Consider the following 26416-nt stretch of genomic DNA (forward strand, 5'->3'; position numbering starts at 1 on the left):
TGAATGTCAGTCAGTACTCCACATCTCTCTTTCTTCTACAGCACGAGTACAAAACCTGAGACATCAGTTTTAACAATTCCACCAAAAATACAAATTATGGTAATCAACAATTCGGCCCAAACTTGTGTGCTAAAAGCAAATTTTTAAACTGGTTTGTTTTAATATCGCAGTATCCACTTAACATCCATATTCCAATGTGTTGGTCCAGGGCATATAGATAGTAGTGCAAACGAAATATGACCTGGAGTATGCCATTTTGTCCTTCAAGTCTGCTCTATCATTCAATATGATCAACTCTGATCTTATATCTTAATTCCTTCCCACGCTATATCATTTAAAATTCAAATATCTATCAATCTTGATCTTAAATAAGTGACTGAGCATCCGCAGCTTTATAGATAGAGAATTCCAAAGATTCAAAACCCTTTGAGGGAATACATTTCTCACCTTCGTCCTAAAGCCAACCCTTTATTTGGGGACTGTAACCCCCTAGTTCTAGGCTCCTTGGTTACTGTGCACATTCACCCAGCATCAAACATATCAAACCCATTAAGAATTTTATACATCTCAATAAAATCACTTCTCACTTTTCTAAATTGCAGTGAATAGGCCCAGTGTACTCAATCTCTCTTGATAGGACAATCCCCTCATTTCAGGAATCAATCTGGTGAATTTCCATTGCTCTCCATTCAAGAACAAAGAAAATTACAGCACAGGAACAGGCCCTTCAGCCCTCCAAGCCTGCACCGACCATGCTGCCCTTCTGAACTAAAAGCCCCTCCCCTTCCGGGGACCATATCCCTATTCCCATCCTATTCGTGTATTTGTCAAGACGCCCCTTAAAACTCACTATCGTATCTGCTTCTACTACCTCCCCTGGCACCCACCACGCTCCATTTAAAAAAAACTTGCCTCTTACATCTCCTTTAAACCTTGCCCCTCGCACCTTAAACCTATGCCCCCCTCGTAATTGACTCTTCCACCCTGGGAAAAAGCTTCTGACTATCCATTCTGTCCATGCCCCTCATAATCTTGTAGACTTCTATCAGGTCTCCCCTCAACCTCCATCATTCCAGTGAGAACAAACCAAGTTTCTCCAACCTCTCCTCATAGCTAATGCCCTCCATATCAGGCAACATCCTGGTAAATCTTTTCTGTACCCTCTCCAAAGTCTCCACATCCTTCTGGCAGTGTGGCGATCAGAATTGAACATTCTATTCCAAGAGTGGCCTAACTAAGGTTCTATAAAGCTGCAACATGACATGCCAATTTTTAAACTCAATGCACTGGCGATGAAGGCAAGCATGCTGTGTGCCTTCTTGACTACCTTCTCCACCTGAGTTGCCACTTTCAGAGACCTGCATACCTGTACACCCAGATCCCTCTGCCTATCAATACTCTTAAGGGTTCTGCCTTTTCCTGTATATTTCCCATCTGTATTAGGCCTTCCAAAATGCTTAAGTATGTGCTTCCTTAAGTAAGGAGACCAAAATTGTGTTCAGTACTCCAAATGTAGTCTCACCAAGGCTCTATGTGATCATAATATGACTTCTTCACTCTTACACTCCAATCTCTTTGACATAAAGGCAATCATACCATTTGCTTTCTTAATTGTTTTCTGTGCTTGCATGTTATATTTCTGAGATTCATATAAAAAGATACCCAATCTCTTGGAATGCAAACATTTCCCAGTCCCTCACCAGTAAAAGAAATCCTTTTCATTTTTGCAAATACAATTCCCTACAGTATATCCCAAATGCCACATCACTTAACCTATAAAGCTCAACAGTAATACACCAATGACATTACGATCAGTTATCAAGGCAGATAGTATTGAATAAATGTTACGTAATTGCAATTATAAACAGAAAAAAACTGAAGTTTTATAGGCAGGGTGGAATATTTATACACATGGTACACAAATCATGGTAGGATGTTCAAACTTCAATTATTTGGTAATGGAACAAAGTAGCACCAAATATACATCTCAAAAATGCTAGCAGTTTTTAAAAAAATGAAAAACTGTACAGGATTCTTTTGCAACTATTATACTCAGTCTTAGCACCTACTTGTATGTTTGCATTCCCCATTTGTGGTGCTTGCTTCCAAATTCCGAGATGAGTCTTGAGCTGCGTCTCTTTTTGTTTCTATATTGTGACTTGTTTGCTCTGCTACTGATTGCAAGTCTGCACACAGTAAAAAGCATGATTTTACAAATAATCTTCAATGTAGCATCTTACCATATACATATATATTGCAAGAAATAAAAATTTTAAGTCATTAATCAGCATCTGAATCATATTGATTTACTCAGCAACTTTAACTTTTTATTATTCATCCACAGATCGTGGACATCATTGACAAGCCAAGATTTATTGACCATCCTTACTTACTCTTGAGAAGGTGATAGTGAGCTGCTAAAATGGCTTGCTTAGGCTACTTCACAGGACAGTTAAGAATCATCCAAATTAATACAGATCTGGAACCACATGTAGGCTAGACAGGGTAAAGGCAGTAGGTTTCCCTCCCTAAAGGAAATTAATGAACTAGTTGGATTTTTACAAAACAAATCATGGTCATGGTCACGGTCGCTATTGCTATTTTTATTCCATATTTATTTAACTAAATCCAATTCACAAACTGCTATGGTGGGATTTGAATTCACATCTCCAGGGATCTGGATCATTAGTTAAGTTTCATAACCTCATACCATGCTACTGAGCTCATCGAATGGAATTTCAATTCTCCAGGTAATTATCTGAGTAACAGCTACAGAAAAAAAATAGCCATGTATGTTCTTAGGGGTGGTGTAGGATTACTTCATTACACCTTGTGCTGATCAGTCAAATGGGTCAGAGGCTGCTCTAATCCACACATCAAGAAACAAATCAGATATTAGAAATTAAATTGGAACTGGAAAGCAACAAAGATCAGGTGATGATAGCGATCAGATCTGAAATGGACATGGGGACGTATAGATACTGTCTCAAGCATCATTGCACTAAATGTTTAAAATTCAGACAATGAAGGAAAATAAGATGAAAATTGATGAGAATACAAGCCTAGTGGATAAATGCTGAAAGAAAATGGGGAAGTTGCACTTGAAATTCATCCCAATAAAGTTAAAAGCAGAAAGAGAAACAAGGATCTAATGTGGTTAAGGAATGGGTAACAATCAAAATACAAAAAAATTTGACAAGGGGAATAATTTGTCGTTTTATACAAACAATTTGTATAAATTGCGGCACGGTAGCACAGTGGTTAGCACTGCTGCTTCACAGCTCCAGGGACCTGGGTTCGATTCCCGGCTTGGGTCACTGTCTGTGTGGAGTTTGCACATTCTCCTCGTGTCTGCGTGGGTTTCCTCTGGGTGCTCCGGTTTCCTCCCACAGTCCAAAGATGTGCGGGTTAGGTTGATTGGCCAAGCTAAAATTGCCCCTTAGTGTCCTGTGATGCGTGGGTTAGAGGGATTAGCGGGTAATATGTGTAGGGATATGGGAGTAGGGCCTGGGTGGGATTGTGGTCGGTGCAGACTTGATGGGCCGAATGGCCCGTTTCTGCACTGTAGGGTTTCTATGATTTTCTATGATTTAAAATGGAATATGAAATGGTCAAAATATCTTATTAACAAAATATATGGGCACTTGGAGAGAGGTCAAAGTGCCTTGCCCCATGTTGCCTACATCTTAATGGTACCCACCAGGGTGTGTGGCCATGGAGTGCAAGGCCAAACGTAAATCCAGCAAGATCTGCTGAACCAAGCCCTTCATGGTGGTCGCCAGCCTTTCCATTGTGGCCTTGAGGTGCTTGCATGTCAGGACGGACTCCTCCATTGTTCACTTTAGTCTGCTGAATGACTCTCGAATCTCTGCCTGATGTTCCAACGCCGCATATCGTTGCATCTGCACCATTGAGTTGACAGCACTTCCAGAGTTGCATCATCAGGCTGGTACTGGATGGCTAGTCAGCCAGTATTTAATTGGTACGCCTTATGCCTTAGCAACTATCCCTGCAGATGTTCTAGCCCTCAAACATCCCATGATGTGGAGATGCCAGATTTGGACTGGGGTGGGCACAGTAAGAACTCTCACAACACCAGGTTGAAGTCCAACAGGTTTATTTGATATCACAAGCTTTTGGAGTACTGCTCCTTCATCAGGTGAGTGGAGAACTGGGTTCACAAACACGGCATATATAGACAGAGACTCAATTGCAAGGTAATGGTTGGAATGCGAATCTTTACAGGTAGTCAAGTCTTTACAGGTGCAGACAATGCGAGTGGAGAGAGGGATAATCACAGGTTAAAGAGGTGTGAATTGTCACAAGCCAGGACAGTAGGATTTTGCAAGCCCAGGCAAGTCGTGGGGGTTACATGTAATGTGACATGAACCCAAGATCCCGGTTGAGGCTGTCCTCATGTGTGCGGAACTTAGCTATCAGTTTCTGCTCAGCGATTCCGCATTATGTCTTGAAGGCGGCCTTGGAGAATGCTTACCCGAAGATCGGAGGTTGAACGCCCTTGACTGCTGATGTGTTTCCCCAACAGAAAGGGAATGCTCCTGCCTGGTTATTGTCACACAGTGTCCGTTCATCGTTGTAGCGTCTGCATGGTCTCGCCAATGTACCATGCCTTGAGACATCCTTTCCTGCAGCGTGTGAGGTAGTCAATGTTGGCCGAGTCGCGTGAGTATGTACCGTGTACTTGGTAGGTGGTGTTCTCGTGTGATGGTGGCATCCGTGTCGGTGATCCGGCATGTCTTGCAGAGGTTGCTGTGGCAGAGTTGTGTGGTGTCGTGGTCACTGTTCTCCTGAAGGCTGGGTAGTTTGCTGCGGACAATGGTCTGTTTGAGGTTGCGCGGTTGTTTGAAGGCAAGTAGTGGGTGTGTGGGGATGGCTTTGGCGAGATGTTCATCTTCATCGATGACATGTTGAAGGCTCCAAAGAAGATGTCGTAGTTTCTCTGCTCCCGGGAAGTACTGGTTGACGAAGGATACTCTGTCGGTCATGTCCCATGTTTGTCTTCTGAGGAGATCGTTCTGGTTTTTCACTGTGGCACGTCAGAACTGTCGATCGATGAGTCGAGCGCCATATCCCATTCTTAAGAGGGTGTCTTTCAGTGTCTGTTGAGTTCCTTCTCATCTGAGCAGATCCTGCTTGTCTATAGGGGATGGCTTCTTTAACGTGTTTAGGGTGACATTCCAACCATTATCTTGCAATTGAGCCTCTGTCTATATATGCCGTGTTTGTGAACCCAATTCTCCACTCACCTGATGAAGGCGTAGTGCTCCGAAAGCTCGTGATAAAAAATAAACCTGTTGGACTTTAACCTGGTGTTGTGAGACTTCTTACTGTATCAACATCCCAGGCACCTGTAGTGACTCATGGTGCGGGAGTCAAGACAACTCCAAGGGTACCATGCAAGATGTGCTTTGGATGGTGACAAACCAGTTTCACACTGATGGAATGGTAGCACTTGCTGTTTATGGTATAGCCACACGAGTGCAGTCTGTTGCACTGTGCACTCTTGAGAAGCATGAGATGGTTGCGGAGCCTTGCAGCCTGGCTAACTTTGTCCAGAGCAAACCTGACATAACGACGGACCCTTCTATTAAGGGCATCAGTGACTTCCTTTATGTATCAATATGTTTTGGACTGAGTGATGCCACACAAATCCTCTGTTGATCCCTGGAAAGACCCAGAGGCTAAGAAACTAAGTAATGCCATCAGCTTCAAAACCACTGGCAGGGGGAAGCATCCAACTCCAAGTGAAATCAAGTCATCATAGAAACCCTATAGTGCAGAAGGAGACCATTCGGCCCATCAGGTCTGCACCGACAACAATCCCATTTAGACCCTATCTCCGTAAACCCCACATATTTACCCCACTAATCACTCTAACCTACGCATCCCGGGACACTAAGGGGCAATTTAGCATAGCCAATGCACCTAACCCGCACATCTTTGGACTGTGGGAAAAAACCGGAGCAGCCGGAGGAAACCCACACAGACATGGGGAGAATGTGCAAACTCCACACAGACAGTGACCCAAGCCAGGAATTGAACCCAGGTCCCTGGAGCTGTGAGGCAGCACTGCTAACCACTGTGCCACCATGTCGCTCATAGTCTTCATGAAGAATGTGGCATATATGATGAACAAGATCTCTAAACAATTGCAGGAGTGTCTGGCACTGCCTCTCACTCATTTGTAAGTGGGATATTCTTTTAAAAAAACCCTCGGTGTGGCGAGTCACCTCCACTGTCTGGGTCTCTCCTCCTCACCCTCCTGTTCATGCTCTGACTCCCCTTTATCATGTCCTCCCAAGTGGCACCTCCTGCTGGAGCTGCGCTAGGTGATGCTTCTCCATATCTTGAGAATCACAACTATGAATCCATTTGCCTTCTCTTTGAAATGAAACATTGAACTCAAGAATGATTAGCGTCCAGAAAGAGAAGCTACAATTTAAAAACCTGTGAAAAATGTCTGGCTCCACAATTTTGGCTGCCTTAACGTGCACTCTGATGCAGCCTTGCCTCTGAGATACTAACACACACAATGAGGTGATCAAGGTAACATTCCAGATGTGACATCTGGAACCCTTTGTGGGGTGATAAGATGCAAATAGAATGATTTAACCAAAGTAGCTCTGTGTTCCATTCTTTGTAATAGTAAATTAATGACCTATCAGTTGCTCATGGTCGAAGAGTGGAAGGCATTTGGCCCATTATGAATGGCATTTATGGTGAAATCATGACTGGCCTCATAGATGGAATGATGCAACTGTACCCCCTTCACTATTGCCTGCATTCACGAAGTCTGCAATCCTATCTTATACTCTGTTGGTGATGTGACTTTGATGTGAAGCCAGTGCTGCTCCCAATGTGGTCTCCTCTATATCGGAGAGACCAAGCGTAGACTGGGTGATCGCTTTGCTGAGCACCTTCGGTCTGTGCGCAATCAGGACCCTGACCTTCCGGTTGCTTGCTGTTTTAACACACGATCCTGTTCCCATGCCCACATGTCTCTCCTTGGCTTGCTGCAATGTTCCAGTGAAGCTCAACGCAAACTGGAGGAACAGCATCTCATCTTCCGGCTAGGCACTTTACAGCCTTCCGGTCTCAATATCGAATTCAACAACTTCAGATGATTTGCTCCATCCGACCTCGGCCCCCTTTGTTTTCATTCTATTTTATTAAATTTTCTACTGTTCTCTATCTTTTATTTCTTTATGGTCTTTCTTCATTTTTCTTCGCCCCTCCCCATGCTTTCCTTCCCCCTATTTCAGCAAGAGAGGGGGTGGAGTGGCACTGTTGATCAGGGATAGTGTCACAGCTGTAGAGGTGTATGCTGTGGAGGGATTGTCCACCGAGTCTCTGTGGGTGGAAGTTCGGAGTGCGAAGGGGCCGGTCACTTTGCTGGGAGTTTTCCATAGGCTGCCCAATAGTAACAGGGAGGTGGAGGAGCAGATAGGAAAACAGATCCTGGAGAGATGCAGTAATAGCAGAGTTGTTGTGATGGGAGACTTTAATTTCCCAAACATAGATTGGAATATCCCTAGGGTAAGGGGATTGGATGGGGAAGAGTTTGTTAGGTGTGTTCAGGAGGGTTTCCTGACACAGCATGTGGACAAGCCTACAAGAGGAGAGGCTGTACTTGATCTGATACTGACCAATAAACCTGGACAGGTGTCAGATCTCTCAGTGGGAGAGCATCTTGGGGATAGCGATCATAACTCTATCTCCTTTGGGCTTGCATTGGAAAAAGAGAGGATCAGGCAAGCTAGGAAAGTGTTTATATGGAGTAAGGGGAAATATGAAGACATTAGACAGCAAATTAGAGGAGTAAATTGGAAGGAGGTACTCTCGGGGAAATGTACTGAAGAGAGGTGGCAGTTTTTCAAGGAATGTCTGTCTAGAGTTCTACAGGACAACGTTCCGAGCAGACAGGGAGGTGTTGGTCGGTTAAAGGAACCGTGGTGCACGAAAGCTGTGCGGGACCTAGTCGAGAAGAAAAGGAAAGCGTACAAAAGGCTCAGAGAGCTTGGCGAAGATAGGGATTTAGAAGAGTATACGGCTTGTAGGAAGGGACTAAAGAAGGAAATTAGGAGAGCCAGAAGGGGTCACGAGAAGGCCCTGGCAGGTAGGATTAAGGAGAACCCTAAGGCGTTCTATAAATTTGTGAAGAGTAAAAGGATGATACGTGAAGGAATAGGGCCTATAAAAGGTGAAGGCGGGAAAGTCTGTACGGAACCAGTAGAAATGGCAGAGGTGCTTAATGAGTATTTTGCCTCGGTTTTCACAGAAGAGAAAGACCTGGGTGGATGTACTGCAGGCGTGCGGTGGACTGAAAGGATTGAGTATGTGGACTTTAAGAAAGAGGTTGTGCAGGAATCTTTGAATGGCATCAAGATAGATAAGTCGCCAGGTCCGGATGGGAAGTACCCCAGGTTACTGTGGGAGGCGAGGGAAGAGATTGCAGAGCCTCTGGCAATGATCTTTGCATCGTCGATGGAGACAGGAGAGGTGCTGGAGGATTGGAGGATTGCGGATGTGGTTCCTATTTTCAAGAAGGGGAATAGGGATAGCCCAGGTAATTACCGACCGGTGAGTCTAACCTCAGTGGTTGGTAAACTGATGGAGAAGATCCTGAGGGACAGGATATATGAGCATATAGAGAGGTTTAGTATGCTCAAGAATACTCGGCATGGCTTTGTCAAGGGCAGATCGTGCCTTACGAGCCTGGTGCAGTTCTTCGAAAATGTGACTAAACACATTGACGAAGGGAAGGTGGTAGATGTGGTTTATATGGATTTTAGCAAGGCGTTCGATAAGGTCGCCCATGCAAGGCTTCTGGAAAAAGTGAGAGGGCATGGGATCCAAGGGGCTGCTGCCCGGTGGATCCAGAACTGGCTTGCCCAAAGGAGGCAGAGAGTGGGTATAGATGGGTCTTTTTCTAAATGGAGGTCGGTCACCAGTGGTGTGCCCCAGGGATCTGTTCTGGGACCCTTGCTGTTTGTCATTTTCATAAATGACCTGGATGAGGAAGCAGAGGGATGGATTGGTAAGTTTGCCGACGACACAAAGGTTGGTGGGGTTGTGGATAGTCTGGAGGGATGTCAGAAGTTACAGAGGGACATAGAAAGGATGCAAGACTGGGCGGACAAGTGGCAGATGGACTTCAACCCAGATAAATGCGTCGTGGTCCATTTTGGTAGGTCAAATGGGATGAAGGAGTACAATATAAAGGGAAAGACTCTTAGTACTGTAGAGGATCAGAAGGACCTTGGGGTCCGGGTCCATAGGACTCTAAAATCGGCCCCGCAGGTGGAGGAGGTGGTTAAGAAGGCGTATGGTGTGCTGGCCTTTATCAATCGAGGGATTGAGTTTAGGAGTCCGGGGATAATGATGCAGCTATATAAGACCCTCGTCAGACCCCACTTGGAGTACTGTGCTCAGTTCTGGTCACCTCACTATAGAAAGGATGTGGAAAAGATTGAAAGGGTGCAGAGGAGATTTACAAGCATGTTGCCTGGATTGAGTGGCATGCCTTATGAGGATAGGCTGAGGGAGCTCGGTCTTTTCTCCTTGGAGAGACGAAGGATGAGAGGAGACCTAATAGAGGTGTATAAGATGTTGAGAGGCATAGATCGGGTGGACTCTCAGAGGCTTTTTCCCAGGTTGGAAATGTCTGCTACGAGAGGACACAGGTTTAAGGTGCTGGGGGGTAGGTACAGGGGAGATATTAGGGGTAAGTTTTTCACACAGAGGGTGGTGGGCGAGTGGAATCGGCTGCCGTCAGTGGTGGTGGAGCCGAACTCAATAGGGTCTTTTAAGAGACTCCTGGATGAGTACATGGAGCTTAATAGGATGGAGGGTTATAGGTAGGTCTAGAAGGTAGGGATGTGTTCGGCACAACTTGTGGGCCGAAGGGCCTGTTTGTGCTGTAGTTTTTCTATGTTCTATCTCCCTTCCCTTACCTTTTCTTTTCTTCCCCCCGTTTCCCCTTTTCTACATTCTACCTCTGTCCAATTTCCCCCTCCCCTCTCCCAATACCTCCATCTGTCACAGCTTCTCTGCTGTTTGGCCATTCACATCCTTTATTCTCTCTGTGGACAGCTATTAGCAGTCTTGTCCCCTGGTTTCTATGGCTACGATTCATCCTTCATTCCCTCCCCCTGCAGTATAAATATCTCCCACTTTCTATGCCTTTTAGCTTTGACAAAGGGTTATCTGGACTCGAAACGTCAGCTCTTTTCTCTTGTTACAGACGCTGCAGACCTGCTGAGATTTTCCAGCGTTTTCTCTTTTGGTTTCAGATTCCAGCATCCGCGGTAATTTGCTTTTATCCAGTGAGTTGTGTCTGTCACTTTAAGAGTGTAAAGGAAAGGATTGGCTCACAGTTGCTTTCTGGGTAACAAGGTCTCTCCTTTGTAATCAACCTGAATCCTGTCCACTCTAGTGGCACCAATAAGTCACATTGCGTCCTGGCCCCATTGCCCAGCATAATGGTACCCCCACACAGCCGCACACCTCTCCCGGCAGATTTGCTGTTGCTTTCATTTTGCTGAACGCTATTTCTCTGGGACCTCAAAATGGTGCTGCTACACCTGTACTTCAGGACAGAGTTTGATACTCCCTTCCTCACTGTCCAAGTGCCTCATGTTGTGAAGGTGGAACTGCCTCCTGTTATTCTCCAGCCTGCCCCAGTAATACTGATCCCATTGTTGTTGTGGTGAACATGCCAACCACCACCACCCAACTCTCAATCTATCATCTACAAAGTGCCATGCCCCATGTGGACAGCCACCCAACTCACCAAGAGGCTGTGTGCACAGCCATTACAGGGCTTCACATCCACCCCCTCCCCCACACACACACCCTTATCTTTATTATGTCTTCCCTATCTACAGGCCCAGGCCCATCAACGTAAGAAAGCCCTGCTTTTTTCTTGTGGAGCACAAAACGCTTCCCGCTTTCTGCAGCTGGGTACATCATGCTCCCAATGATTCCTCCTGTTGCACTCATCTTGAAGTCATGAACAAACTGAATTTTGACTTGTGCATGCCTCTGATTTTCAAACGGGTTTGAGGCCGACATAATTTCCTGTTGGCATAACGCACGATTGGAAGGCATGAGGAGACTCTGGCGAGCAGCTGTTTAAATGAACATTCAAGGATGCAAATTCACTCCACCAGCCAGTCGAATAACCAAGCTGCCATTAACCTGCCATTGGAAGAATTGCAAACTGTTTTCACGCCAGCGGATTTCCGACTTCTGGCTTGCCGCTAGATTCTCTATTCAAGACTGCAGGAGGTTTCATGATGGGCAGGATGGGAAAATTCCACCCATGGGGATCAATTTAGTTTCAGTAACATGGAATCAATATCCAAACACACAGCAAAAAAATCTATACAGTACAAATGAAATAAATGGATTTGAATTTAGCCACACTAAACCTAAATTTGGGATAAATCACACCTACCTTCCTCAGAAAATGGGTTACAAGTAGAATTGTGGAATGAGTGAAGTAAAACTCTCCAAAAAAAAAGGCAGCACTAACTTATCCCTTAATTTCAGAATACAATACATCAGAAGTAAGCAGTCCAAGAGCTGTATCTTAAAAGACAGTTCAAGGAGAGAAGGGGAACATCCCAGGAAGTTTCTTCAATAAAATGATCCAGATTAACATAAAAGCAAATTTAATTGAATTATATGATTTTGGTATTTAAGAACCGTCGTGCTATGCTGGTTGGTCCACAGATGTAAAAAATTACAACTGAAAGGACAAAAGACATTTAAAGAAGTTTGAAAACTAAGGATCCTTGAGTCAGGAAAGCCAAGGGGAGGAAGAATAGTCTACAATATACCCATCATCAGTGTAGGTTCCAATCTCTTCTTCAGAGACTTCTGGCCACAACAGCTATTGTTTGCTTCAGTATTTACTCACTTCGTTTCCTCCTGGATTCTTTGATATCTTCACAGAGTTTGTTAAACTCAGGATCTAGTTCAGCGGCAACTATTGCATGTGCAGTATCCTTAAGTGTACAGGCTCTGTGACGAATTATGCGATCTACAATACAATAACAAACATCAAGCAATTATCTTTGCACCAAACAAATGACATTTTGAAATTCCGGACTGGCAAAGTTCTCCTACACTTGCTGAGCAAATGATCTGCATAAATTGAGCTAGATGACAAGAAATTTTCTGATGAATTTCAACAAAATGGTACTTTGGAATAAAATTGTACCACTAAAACATGGCATTCTAATGTTCTTTAATTTGAGTACAATCAAGGCATTAGGACATGCATAATATTCCACATGATTTCTTGCAATTAGTTTAACTTTTGAAGGGTAACTTGTATCAACTTTGGCACATTGTTAACAAACATCAGGTGAACTAGCATGGAGAGAAAAAGTGGGTGGGAGGGAGGGAGAGATAGCGGGTGGGGAAAAGAGAAAGCGAGGGAGAGCATGGGAGGGAGAGCGCACGAGACAGGGAGAGTAGGTGGAAGAGAGGGAGGGGTCAGAGGGAGAAGGAGAAAGAGGGGGAGGAGAGAGTGAATGAGATTAGTCGGAGGGAAACAAAATGAAGGTAACTTAGAAGTTTTTAACACCTCAGTCCCGGGACATTACTTCAGGTGTTCCTCAGGATCGTGCCCAAACCCAACTGTCTTCATCAATGACCTCCCCTCCATCATAAGGTCAGGAGTAGGGAAGCTGATGAACGATGTTCAGCACCATTTGCCATTCCTCAGATACTCAAGCAGTCTGTGTTAAATGCAGCAAGACCTGGATAATATTCAAGCTTGGGCTGACATGATAAATAATACTCTTGCCAGGCAATGACCACCTCGACAAGAGAGAATCTGACCACCTCCCCATGACTTTCAATGGCAATACGATTGCTGAATTTCCCACCATTAATATCCTGGGGTTACTGTTGACCAGAAACTGAACTGGACCATCCATATAAACACTGCGGCTACAAGATCAGGTCAGAAGCTGAGAATTCTACAACGAGTAACTCAGTTCCTGACTCCCCAAAGCCTGTGCACTATCCATAAGACTCAAGTCAGGAGTGTGATGGAATAATCTTCACTTGCCTGGAGAGTCCAGCTCCAACTACATTCAAGCTCATCACCATTCAGGGCAAAACAGCCCATGTCATTGGCACCCCATCCACCACCTTTAACATTCACTCCCTCCACTACCAACATACAGTGATAGCAGTATGCACCATATACAAGATGCACTGCAGCAGCTCACCAAGGCTCCTTTGTCAGCAACTTCCAAACCGGTGACCTCTATCACCTAGAAAAAGGGCAACAGATACATAGGAACACCATCAACTGCAAGATCCCTTCCAAGCCACAAACCATTCTGACTTGAACTATACTGCTGTTTCCTCACTGTCGCTGGGTCAAAATTGTGGAACTTCCTCTCTAACAGCCTTGTGGGTGTACCTACATTACATTACATGGACTGCAGCGGCTCAAGAAGGCAGCTCACCACCACCTTGCCTAGGGCAATGAGGGATGGGCAAAGATGCTGGTCTTGCCAGTGATGCCCACATCCTGTGAATGAACAGAAGAAACTCAGCTCTTACTACTGCAAACAATTAAAATTCATCTGCTCAAAATGAAATATCCAGATAACTATATTTTGTATCATGTCTTTAATTAATCCATACAAAATGTAGATGCCACTTTTATGAAGCATTTCATATGGGTGGAATGCGGTAAGCACGCAATTCTGGCTCCAAATCAACTATCACATCCAACGTGGAACAAGCCACATTCACCATTTTTCTTCATAATACTTTCCAGCAGATGACCTCTCCTTTCACAGTAACTGAATGTGCTATGAATTAATTCATCACAAAATGTTATTTGCTATAGGTCATTAACTGTTATTTATTTAGTTCAGGGCAAGGAGGTGCCAACATCAATGTCTTAGTGAAATTAAAAAAGTGTTTCAGTTAAAGTTTGTGTTACATTGAACTAAATCTAGCAAAATATACACTGGTCTCAATATTCTTCAAAAAAAAAGTACAGGTCACTTAAAAAATTGAAACTTTGTTTTCCATTTTACTCTGATTTTAGTTCAAAGCAAATTTGTGTGATCAAATGCAGGACCTTGATGTTGGGGAGAAGAACACTTTCCATTTTGGATATTCTAGTATAAAACATGCCCAGGTCACATATAACATGGTCTATTGAACCAGATTTCCTTCTCATTTTCTTTTTAAAACAACAATTCATCTAAATCCTATGCTCAATAGTACACAATCTTTAATGTAACATTTTCTACTTCTCTACACCAGCCAGCCTAAACTTTGGGTAAGACTGTTAATTTTGATGCCAAATTACCACTGTTGTGGTTGTGGATCTTCAACCAAAACGAACTTAGGTAAGTCAAAATCAATCTTATGTAAAATATTTGCAATTAGAAGACAGAGGAAACATAACCTATCAGTAAGATAGATTTGAATCAGAGAGACCAAACCACTGTCATAGTGTTGTTTTCCATATGCTTAAGGTTAGTTAGTATTCTTCTCCGCAGCTACATAATAGCACAAGCACATAAGGGGCGATTCACACAAAAAAATTCTAAGTGTTGAATTTGATTAAAAACTGGAGTAAATCCCGCTGGTTTTTTCAATGGAAGTTTCAAAATGAATCTCCCACACGCTGTGCACTAGCGTGAATCAAGCTAAAAATCAGGGGGCAGGACCTATTCCCCCTGGAGAGGCTGGCAGCATAGTGCTGAGCAGACCACTGCGTATGTGCTGATCTGTTAGCGCTGAGATTAACGCATGAGCAGTGGCCCTGGTCTGCTGGCCTCCCGATTGCTGGCCAGCCCCGCAACCCCCTCCTCCCCTCCAACACATAGCCCAATTGCTGCCCCCCCCCCCCCCCCCCCGGAACCAAATATGCCTGGGCCAGGCTTGACCCCGTCCTCTCCCCCTACCCCACCCCGATTGCTGGTCTCCCTCCATCACTTAACCCAAATGCAGAGCGGCAGCGGGATCCCGCACCTCCTCCAATCACCCCCCAGCGGTCCCACCCCCTGGGCATTGGCACTTTGCCCCTTGGGCATTCCCAGGGTCCAGGCTGGCACGATCAAGATGGCACCCCCCCACTCCTGGCACCCAACCCTCTGGGGGGCCTCGACTGTTCCCCCTTCACTCCATGAGGTCCGGCTGCCAGCTCTGAGGAGCTATACTAAACCCACTGGAGTGAAATACTCTTGGCGGGGATGGGTGGGGGGTTAGAGGCTAGTGGGCCCGGAGATTTCGGTCCTGGGCCCGCTAATGTTATTAGAATTGTCTGTAAATTCACATTTAAATAAATGTAGCTCCAAGCCGAATTCCAGCACAGAGCTGACAGCGCCAGAAATCCAGCTGCCGGAGATGCACGGAGGCCGTGGTGCCCAGTGGAGAGCCTGCAAAATGGCCTCCGCTAGAGTCTCCCGAACAGTGGTGCTACACAAGTAGCACAGTGGGTTGGGAGATTCGCTCCCATAATGTTTGTTTCCTTATTTTTGGGTTGATAAGGTTTTCAGACATGACTCTACTAAGTCAAAGTTAAGTTTACTAGTTCATTTGTGACTCTCACTCTCAAGTGCCTGCTTTAAATCCCATCTTACCTCCAGGAACTTTATCAGGGTTATACTCAAGAGCATTGCTACAGATGAGGTTAATATCTATCAGGAAGTCCTTCACAGTTTCATATTTGTGGTTGTCAATTTTCATCATCATTGTTGATAAATCCATTGGCTGTATGATTACTTCCAAATAGTCAGAAACCTACAAATATTTTGCACAAAAAGGCGTTGATTAAATACACTGAATTAGTAAAGGAAGATAAACACATGCGAAGTTTAAACCATTAAAAAAAATTATAAAAGTGTAATATTAATAGAATGTCAATTGAGAGGTTTGTCTGAGATACAGCGCTGCCACTTGTGGATTCTTTTGGACACACTGAATCATACATTTACCAGCTGATTCTAAATAGCTTGGGTTTTTGCAAATTTTAGTTGGTCGATTGAAATCACCTCTTCAAATATCTCTTCTCACATAACCTCACTAAATATTCATAGAACAAGCTCTTTCATCCCATGTTAATAGGTAGCCTTCAAGAAACTTCTTGTGTCAACTTTGCTTTTCTTTTCATTGGGGATATCTAACCAGATGTCACCTTCCACAGGACTGATTTCATTTATATGCACGTAACCCCATTTGCACTCTTTACATAATATATATTCATTGTCATCTTCAGTTTTCTATGTACACAAAAATTATCAAAACAACTTCCAGATCCAACACCACCATTTCTAATATTTCTAGCAATTATCTTTGCATTCTATTATAGATTAACTGTCATTCTTAATGTAACGTCTGCCTTTTCCCAGTCTCTGGCTCTTTTACACCACGGTTTTTCAGCACTGCACCCATCTGTTATATGTATTCCAAACTGGGAGAGAGTTCCTTCCCTCTATGTCCAATTCCGAACCACCATCCAGTTTAAATAAATTAATAGCTACCTCAATTTCCTCAAGTTCTCAATATTGCTAATTGGTCTCTCCTGTATCAGAACTTGTTTCTGAAGCATTTCTAGTTATTTATGAATGTCATGGTATTTTCACACTAGATTGCTAAACATTCATTCACATTCTCAATTTTCTACTCAATACCTCTGTTTTACCAAATATCAAAGATAGAATTAAATGCCCTTCATGAGGTGGTTTAGATGATGGAGGAGGGCATTTAATCAAGTGGGAAATGGTGGGTGGTGACCCACCATCTTCTTGCATCTGTTCCTGCCTCTGACCTGATTAAATCGGCAATGGGAAGGCTTGAGGACAGCTTTTTTCCCTTGCTGGAAAATTGAGACCTTAAGTGAGCAATTAATGCCACTCAAGGTTGTGTTGCACTTTTGTCCACCTTCCACTGTAAAGCTGAAACTTTCACTATTAAATTTTTGATTAACAAATAAATGTTGCATCATTTCACCCATCAAGCATAACTCAGCTTCCATCTTAGCTACTCTCCTCCTAATTATATTCCTGCCATTTACTCATTTTTAATTTGACTTCTCAAATGCTCCTGATTAAATTATAAATCACTTGTTCATGTTCAGTTTTAATTTAAAATTTTCTTTCAGGTGGTCCTTTTTAACTTTACTTCTCTTGGTTGCACCATTATCACTTTAGCTTAACTGATGATTCCCTTCAAGTTGCACTTGTGTTGCAATTAAGCATCTGTAGCTGGTACTCGTCAGTCACCTAATTCAAGCTCATTCCTGTCCACACTTGACTTTCACACAAGTGCCACCTGCCACAAGGGATTATTGGATGGTGATTAAGACCCTAGAATCCTAATGATTTTTTTATGCCCTACCCTCTTACTATCAGCTGTAGTACCACTCCTCAGATTCAGTAACTTAAAGATCAGGAATCAAACCTGAGATAATCGTGGCTCATATAGTCCATCAGTACATCATACTGCATTCACACTTTGATACATTGGAGAGTCAGAGTGTAGCCAACTATTGCTAAGATCCTCTGGCAGAAAACTCTCCTGATACAAGCCATAAATGAAGAATTTTTTAAATGACCCAACTTACCTCTTCAATGTCCACAGGCTTACTAAAGATACTAAAACGTTTGTCAGTGGCAAGTCTTTTGGTAATATCCCTGAGAAATAGTCGAAGTTCCCGAAAGGTATTTTCCTCCTGTTCTTCAATTCTTTTAATTTCTTCCTCTGATAGTTGCCGTGGTGTAGGAGGCAATGCTGGTGGAAGGACTTCCAAGGCAAGTAAAGCTAAAAAAGGGTACAATAATGGGTAAAAAGTGATTTATCGATACAAAGTTTCTTCAAAATGTAAATTTAAAGAATTCTTACTTTTTTTGGAAAATTTATAGTTTACTCTAATAGCAAACGTTTACTAAATGTTACATTTAGAAATACTAAATGAATTATTTCACCTTGTTCAAGTAAATTTGCTACATTCAGAAACACTAGGAATCTGAGCTGAAATCAATCAGATATTCATACAAACACAGAGAAAACCGCCCTGGGCTTTACCAAGCACTGTATAATGCAATGCACCTAGCTACTACACCATTGTCCAGCATCTACAAAAACCATGCATCTGTACAAGAAATTTTCAGTCAAAATCATCAGTCTTTACATAATATGTTAGGGTACACTGAAGTAACAAATCAAACTACGCAAAGAAAATATGCACTCCGAGGTAGTTAAAAGGTTGACATATCTGCTAGACTGGGTCTGCAGCAAGCGGTGAGAGAATCAACAAAGCGGAAGAGCCTACTTGCACACATTCTCACCAATTTACCTCTCATAGATGCATCTGCCCATGGCAGTATTGGTGGGGGTAACGACTGCAAATCTTTGTGGGCACCCTCCATTGTGTTGTGTGGCTCTACCACCATGCTAAATGATTCAGAAAAAAAACTAGCAGCTCAAAACTGGGCATCCACGGAGGTGCGGTGGGCCATCAGCAGCAGCAAAGTGCAACAGTTTGGTCTGACATATTCCTCACTCTACCTTTGCCATAAAACCAGGAGATAAACTCTGGCTCAGTGAGTGCAGGACAGCATACTAGGAACAGCAGCAGGCAGATCAAAAAACAATGAAGTACCAACCTGGTGAAGCTACAGTACAGGACTAAATGCATGCAGAACAGCAGGAAGTGGCTCTGCAGAGCTGCCACAGAGTCATGAATGGTGGTGGACAATTAAACAACTAGCCAAAGGAGACGGCTCCACAAATATCCCATCCTCAATAATGGGGAAGCCCAGCTTATCAATGGAAAAGACAAGCTTGCAACATTTGCAACCATTTTCTGCCAGAACTGCCAAGTGAATGATCCACCTCTACCTCCTCCTGAGGTCCAAACATGACAAATCTTCAGCCAATTTCATTCATCCCACCTGATATCAAGAAATAGCTGAAGCCACTGGATACTGTAAAGGATATGGGCTCTGACAGCATGTTGGCTATTGTCTTGAAAAATTGTGCTCCAGAGGTAGCTGCTTCCTTCCCCAAACGGTTCCAGAAAAAATACAACACTTGCATCTACTTGACAATGTGGAACATTTCTGGACAGGACATTCCTGGGCAAAGGCAATCCAGCCAGGCCAATTCTGCTCCATCAGTCCAGTCTCTATCACCAGCAACATGATGGCAGGGTGCTTGACAGTGCTATTAAATGACACTTGAGCACAATAACCTGCTCACTCCCAGGGCCATTCGGCTTCAGATCTCATTATAGCCTTCATTTAAAAATGGACAAAAGAGCTGAACTCAAGAGGTGGGGTGAGAATGACTATCCTATGACTGTACTGACTGTATATACCAGTGATAAGGAAGGACTGTAGAAAAAGAGATAATCAGCCATGGATATCTAAGGAAATAAAGGAGGGTATCAAATTGAAAGAAAATGCAACCAAGTGGCAAAGCTTAAAGGGAAACTAGAGGATTGGGAAATCTTTAAAGGTCAACAGAAAGCCATGAGAAAAGCTATAAAGAAAAGTAAGATAGATTATGAGAGTAAACTAGCTCAGAATATAAAAACAGATAGCAAAAGTTTCTACAAATATGTAAATCGAAAACGAGTGACTAAAGTAAACATTGATCCTTTAGGAGGATGAGAAGGGGGATGTAATAACCGGAAATGAGGAAATGGCTGAGACATTGAGCAGGTATTTTGTGTCGGTCTTCACAGTGGAAGACACAAATAATATGCCAAAAATTGATGACAAGCCGGCTATGGCAGGTGAGGATCTAGAAACTATCATTATCACTAAAGAGGTAGTCTTGGGCAAGCTAATGGGGCTAAAGGTCGACAAGTCTCCTGGCCCTGATGGTCTGCATCCCAGGGTACTAAAAGAGATGGCGGGGGAAATAGCAAATGCACTACTACCAAAATTCACTGGACTCTGGGGTGGTTCCCGCAGATTGGAAAACAGCAAATGTGACGTCTCTGTTTAAAAAAGGAGGTAGACAAAAGGCGGGCAACTATAGGCCGGTTAGCTTAACTTCTGTAGTAGGGAAAATGCTTGAATCTATCATCAAGGAAGTAATAGCAAGACATCTGGATATAAATTGTCCCATTGGAAAGACGCAGTGTGGGTACATGAAAGGCAGGTCATGTTTGACTAATTTGGTGGAGTTCTTTGAGAACATTACATGCGCAGTGGACAATGGGGAACCTGTGGATGTGGTGTTTCTGGATTTCCAGAAGGCATTTGACAAGGGGCCGCACCAAAGGCTGCTGCATAAGATCAAAATGCATGGTGTTACAGGTAATGTATTAGCATGGATCGAGGATTGGTTAACTAACAGAAAGCAAAGAGTGGAGGTAAATGGGTGTTTTTCTGGTTGGCGATCAGTGACTAGTGGTGTGCCTCAGGGATCAGTGTTGGGACTGCAATTGTTTACGATTTACATAGGTGATTGGGTGTTGGGGACCAAGTGTAGTGTGTCAAAATTTGCAGATGACACAAAGATGGGTGGCAGAGCAAAGTGTGCAGAGGACGCTGAAAGTCTGCAAAGGGATATAGATAGTCTAAGTGAGTGGGTGAGGGTCTGGCAGATGGAGCACAATGTTGGTAAATGTGAGGTCATCCATTTTGGTAGGAATAACAGCAAAATGGACTATTATTTAAATGGTAAAAAATTGCAGCATGCTGCTGTGCAGAGGGACCTGGGTGTTCTTGTGCAGAAATCTCAAGGAGTTGGTTTGCAGGTGCTGCTGGTAATTAAGAAGGCAAATGGAATTTTGTCCTTCATTGCTAGAGGGATGGAGTTTAAAAACAGTGAGGTTATGTTGCAGCTGTCTAAGGTGCTGGTGAGGCCACAACTGGTGGTACAATTTTGGTCTCCTTACTTGAGAAAGGATATACTGGCACTGGAGGGGGTGCAGAGGAGATTCACTAGGTTGATTCCGGAGTTGAGAGGGTTGGCTTATGAGGAGAGACTGAGGAGACTGGGGCTATACTCATTGGAATTCAGAAGAGGGGAGATCTTAAAGAAACATATAAGATTATGAAGGGAATGATAAGATAGAAGCAGGGAAGTTGTTTCCACTGGCAGGTGAAACTAGAACTAGGGGGCATGGCCTCAAAATAAGGGGGAGCAGATTTAGGACTGAGTTGAGAACAAAGAAGAACAAAGAATAGTACAGCACAGGAAAAAGGCCCTTCGGCCCTCCAAGCCTGTGCCGCTCCTTGGTCCAACTAGACCAATCGTTTGTATCCCTCCATTCCCAGGCTGCTCATGTGACTATCCAGGTAAGTCTTAAACGATGTCAGCGTGCCTGCCTCCACCACCCTACTTGGCAGCGCATTCCAGGCCCCCACCACCCTCTGTAAAAAACATCCCTCTGATATCTGAGTTATACTTCGCCCCTCTCACCTTGAGCAAGTGACCCCTCGTGATCGTCACCTCCAACCTGGGAAAAAGCTTCCCACTGTTCACCCTATCTATCCCCTTCATAATCTTGTACACCTCTATTAGATCTCCCCTCATTCTCCGTCTTTCCAGGGAGAACAACCCCAGTTTACCCAATCTCTCCTCATAGCTAAGACCCTCCATACCAGGCAACATCCTGGTAAACCTTCTCTGCACGCTCTCTAACGCCTCGACGTCCTTCTGGTAGTGGGGCGACCAGAACTGGACGCAGTACTCCAAATGTGGCCTAACCAGCGTTCGAGACAGCTGCATCAGACTCCAGCTTTTATACTCTATACCCCGTCCTATAAAGGCAAGCATACCATATGCCTTCTTCACCACCTTCTCCACCTGTGTTGCCACCTTCAAGGATTTGTGGACTTGCACACCTAGGTCCCTCTGTGTTTCTATACTCCTGATGACTCTGCCATTTATTGTATAACTCCTCCCTACATTATTTCTTCCAAAATGCATCACTTCGCATTTATCCGGATTAAACTCCTCCTGAGGAGGAACTTCTTCACACAAAGGGTTGAGAATCTGTGGAATTCCCTGCCCAGTGAAGCAGTTGAGGCTACCTCATTGAATGTTTTTAAGGCAAGAACGTAAAGGAATTAAGGGCAATGGTGAGCAGGCGGGTAAGTGGAGCTGAGTCCATGAAAAGATCAGCCATAATCTTATTGAATGGCAGAGCAGGCTTGAGGGGCCAGATGGTCTTACCTTGCTCCTAGTTCTTATGTTTTTATATCCTTGGCGTCAAAATATCAAGCATTTAACTGAATGTGGCACCAAAAATCCCTACCAAAACTGAAGTCAACAGAAACCTGGAGGAAATCTCTCCACTGGTTGGAGTCATAACTAACACAAAAAGAAAGATGGCTGTTGGAGGTCAAACCACTCAGCTCCATGACCACACTCCAGGGGTTCCTCAGGGTAGTGTCCTTGGCCCAGCTATCTTCAATTGCTTCAATGATCCCCTCTTCATCATAAAGTCAGAATTTGGGATGTCCGTTGATAGTTACGATGTTTAGTACCATTTGCCACTCCTCAGCTATTGAAGCAGTCGATACCTGCATGCCACAAACCTGGACATTGTTCAGGCTTGGGCTGTTAAGTGGCAAGTAACGTAACATTTGTGTCACAGAAGTGCCAGGAAGTGACCATCTCCAACGAGAGAGAATCTAACCATCGCACCTTGTGATTCAACAGCATTACTATTGCTGAATTCTCCTTCATCAACATCCTGGGGTTAGGTTGGGAGGGGTGGGGAGGGTGTCATTAACCATAAACTTAACTAAACAAGAGCAGGACAGAGACTGGAAATTATGCAGCTCCTGATTCTATAAAGCCTGTCCACAAGTCACAAGTCCCAGGGATCATCAGTAACAGGCCACTTCTACTCGTTATCCCAATGGATAATGCTCCATGTGCCTGGATGAGTGCAGTTCCAAGAACACAAGAAGCTATACACAATCTAGGGCAAAGCTGCCCATGCACATTAAACATTCACTTCATCCACAGTGCACAATGACAGCAGTGTGTACAAAATGCACTGCATCCTTTGACAGCACCTTCCAAACTCATGATCTCTATCACCTAGAGGGACAAAGGCAACAGATGCACGAGAACACTACTATCTGCAAATTCTCCTTCCCAGCCACACACCATCCTAACTTGGAACTATACTGCCATTCCTTCATTGGGTTTAAACCTGGAGCCCCTTTCCTATTCGCATTGTGGGTACACCTACACCAGATGCAGCAACTCAAGAAGGCAGTTCAGCTTCATGCTCTCAAGAAGTAATTAAGGATGGGCAACAAATGGTGGCCTTGTGAGCAATGTTCACATCTCCCATGAAAAAATAAAAATAAATTCACTGTTAATCTGTGGAGATGGTGAAGATGGTGGTCGGCCTTCTTTTTGAAACATTGCCGTTTTGTTGATGATGCTCCATGATGTTGTTATAAGGAGGCTTCAGGATTTTAACCCAGTGACTATGAATGAATGCTGACACCTATCTAAATCTGGATGGTGTGCAACTCGGTAACGGTGAACAGCTTTGGCGGTGAACATTGACGTGGGATGTTGAGGAAGAAGGTGAACAATGCCCGGTGTGGGAGTGGGAGTTGGGGGGGGGGGGGGTCAGAGATTGTCAAGTGCTTTTAATAAATCAATGAATTGAAGACAGATCTTAAGGGATTTTTTGTCCATTCTTGCAAAAAAAGGGAGGTGTGACTACGCTCAAATTACGCTCACCACCTGGTCTTCCAACTCTGCTGATCGCGGAGTTAAAACTGAATTCAGAACCGGAAAGTTCAAAAGTTCCAGTATAAAATAGTAAATGAACAATTTAAATCACAGTCAGCAACAGGTTCACCTGCTCTGGGGTGGACCGGAAGATCTTGGCCTTTATAATGCTGTGCACATAAATGCCAAAATCATTCCATACAAGGGAAAAATTGATGCCTCACAATGAGATTAGTTGCTTCACACTCTGCAAATTAGAGGTTAGTCATATGGATGCTGCATCAAAATATCCCTAGGCAACGTCATTCTTTCTTGTGATCTAAATACTGTAAAAGTGTCTGTTACTGACGATCAAATGCCGCGTGAAAAATGTAATAAGAACCTTATTGGTATACCACCATAGCAATAGTCTGATCTATAATTGCATCATATTTCGTTTGGTCATCGTGGTCTTGCATTATACCTAATTTTGAATAACATTTTTTCTGTCATTAGCTCTTACCAGCTTTCTTCTTCCTTGGTGGAGGCTTGGCTGCTTGATTTAAGATCAAATCTTCAAAGAACCTTGTTCTTTCCTCTTCATTGGGTTTCTGTAAATCTATAACTTCCCCATAATTGATTTCAAAAATGCATTTCACCTTAAGTTTAAAAGGAAAATCCATTAAAAGTAATATGTCCTTACAGTAAATTGATAGTACAAACAACACTAAATGAAGCATAGGATGTGAAATTACAAAAGAATGTGCAGATTATTAATAGATCAAGCATAGCAAATTAAATTTACATTTAATACTACAAACAAAATTCTCATGCACATTTGTTACATTTCAGTGGTAAAACATGCATACATCACTGTTATGATGCATATTTTACTCTGACATTCAGAACGTTGCTGAAAATCTGAATTCACAAATGTGAATGTTTTAAAACATTCGGCTTGTAATTTTATTTTCTGGAAACTCACTGAATAACGTCATTTGTGACAGTAACCAATAGTATTGACAGGAAGTTTACAAAAATGGAAGTTGCTCCAAGTACTTTAAACTAAGCACAACAATTGTAAATAATTTAGCTTCAAGGAATTTTAAAATTAGAGCACACTAAATGTTAATGCTCAGCGACATATCAGAACCTTTTATTTTGAAACAGACCTCTAATGCCATGTTTCTATTGAAAGTTAAATTTTGTATAAAAGCACTGCCATTACTTTTAGATTGCATCACAATATAGACAACATTCTGAGGTCAACCGGTTATTGTTGTACATGTGACAATAGTGGTGCAATTGATATTTTTTTTAATGTTTAAGGAGAAGATTTAAAATTTAGCTTTATTCTACAGGTAGTCGGTATGTCTGGAAAGCATTTAGCTCAGATGTTTTAAAAGCAGGATAATTACTCCTTTCAGCTAATAATGTGTTAATTTGATGTAGCGAACTGACTTTTGTTTACACAAAAGATTCTTTAGGAAGTTGATTGCAGGGTCATATGATGATGTGGTGAATGGGCAGAGCTGGGTCTGTAGTAGAAAGAAGCTTTTGCAGTTTAGAGTGGCAGTTCTAGCTGGGAATTGTTTGAAGACAGAGGCTTCTGCAATCGGTTCTGAAACTCATTTTTCTCTCTGAAAGCTTCAAGACTGCCTACACTCATTTTGACAAGTATATTTATGGTTGCTAACTGTATTTAAAGTTGCGCTCAAGTCTGCAAGAGAAACATTGCTTATTTGGAACAGTCATAAGCTAGAATGTAAAGTTGCTTCCTTTCATTTTTAAATTTTGTTCAATTGTTAATGTTTAAGCTGCTTCATTTGTTAGAGTTATATTTAAACTGTGCTATTAAATAAAGTTTGTTTTACTATAAAAGAAATCTGTCAGTGAAATTATTCCTGAAGCGAAGCATTCTATCCTCACATTAATGCCAAAATAGAAAACTGTCAGGGTCTAGTCTGGCATCCTAATGTAACTTGGGGTTTGATCAGTACCCTAACAACAGAACACCCGAACATTGATAGTTTCTGTCACTGTGAAAGCATACAAATTTCTGACAGCATCACTTTCCATCTTCCAAAATCTGAAGTTGAGCAATAAATTAAATAAATTGAGACATTTTCTCTGGAAAAATTCTCGATCACCCCATTGCTTGGAGTCTCACCCATATCTCTTTGTAGAAATTGAACAATTCACTTAAGAAAAATCACTAGCTCTATATATTCTCATTATACTTTAGATTATTTAATACAAGATTTTTTAAGGGATGCTTAATGCATATGTTTATCATTTGACACAGAGAATGTACATTTCTCTCAAGTACGGTGACCTTCACAGGGAGCAAGCATAGACATAACAGCTTAAATAGCCTCATCTATGCTGCAACTATTCTAAGATTCTACATGCAGTTTAGCAAAACTGATAACCTACCTCATCTGGCAACTGAACATATATTGTTTCAGAGGTAGCCAATATTAAAATAGGGCAAAAGGGTGGTATGTCCTGAAGGAGCGTCAAGAAAGTAGCTCTCACTGTATCACTCACTGCATCCCACCACTCTTTAATGTGAGGCACATAAATTATACTTGGTACTGTCCGATGTGCCTCGCGGAAAACCTGAGGAGTGAAAGAAAGGGAGAGAGAAGAACAAACAATAATTTATTTCAACACTTAAAAAGTTATCCATACAAATCACATCAAT

At 42.9% G+C, this 26416-nt stretch overlaps 1 protein-coding gene across 2 annotated transcripts in view; it reads right to left on the reverse strand.

Moving 5' to 3' along the window:
• Positions 1-26416, reverse strand: part of atad2b (ATPase family AAA domain containing 2B) — a 133050-nt gene that overhangs the window by 23215 nt on the left and 83419 nt on the right. For both annotated transcript variants that reach the window (XM_078213086.1, XM_078213087.1), the window contains exons 19-24: positions 26146-26331; positions 24233-24368; positions 17633-17829; positions 15651-15810; positions 11945-12067; positions 2070-2186 (exon numbers count right to left, since the gene is read on the reverse strand). In XM_078213086.1, the coding sequence (XP_078069212.1) occupies positions 2070-2186; positions 11945-12067; positions 15651-15810; positions 17633-17829; positions 24233-24368; positions 26146-26331 (919 nt within the window). The remainder of the gene's footprint in view (positions 1-2069; positions 2187-11944; positions 12068-15650; positions 15811-17632; positions 17830-24232; positions 24369-26145; positions 26332-26416) is intronic.

Source organism: Mustelus asterias, chromosome 5, assembly GCF_964213995.1.
Source record: "Mustelus asterias chromosome 5, sMusAst1.hap1.1, whole genome shotgun sequence".
NCBI classification, from domain to species: Eukaryota; Metazoa; Chordata; class Chondrichthyes; order Carcharhiniformes; family Triakidae; genus Mustelus; species Mustelus asterias.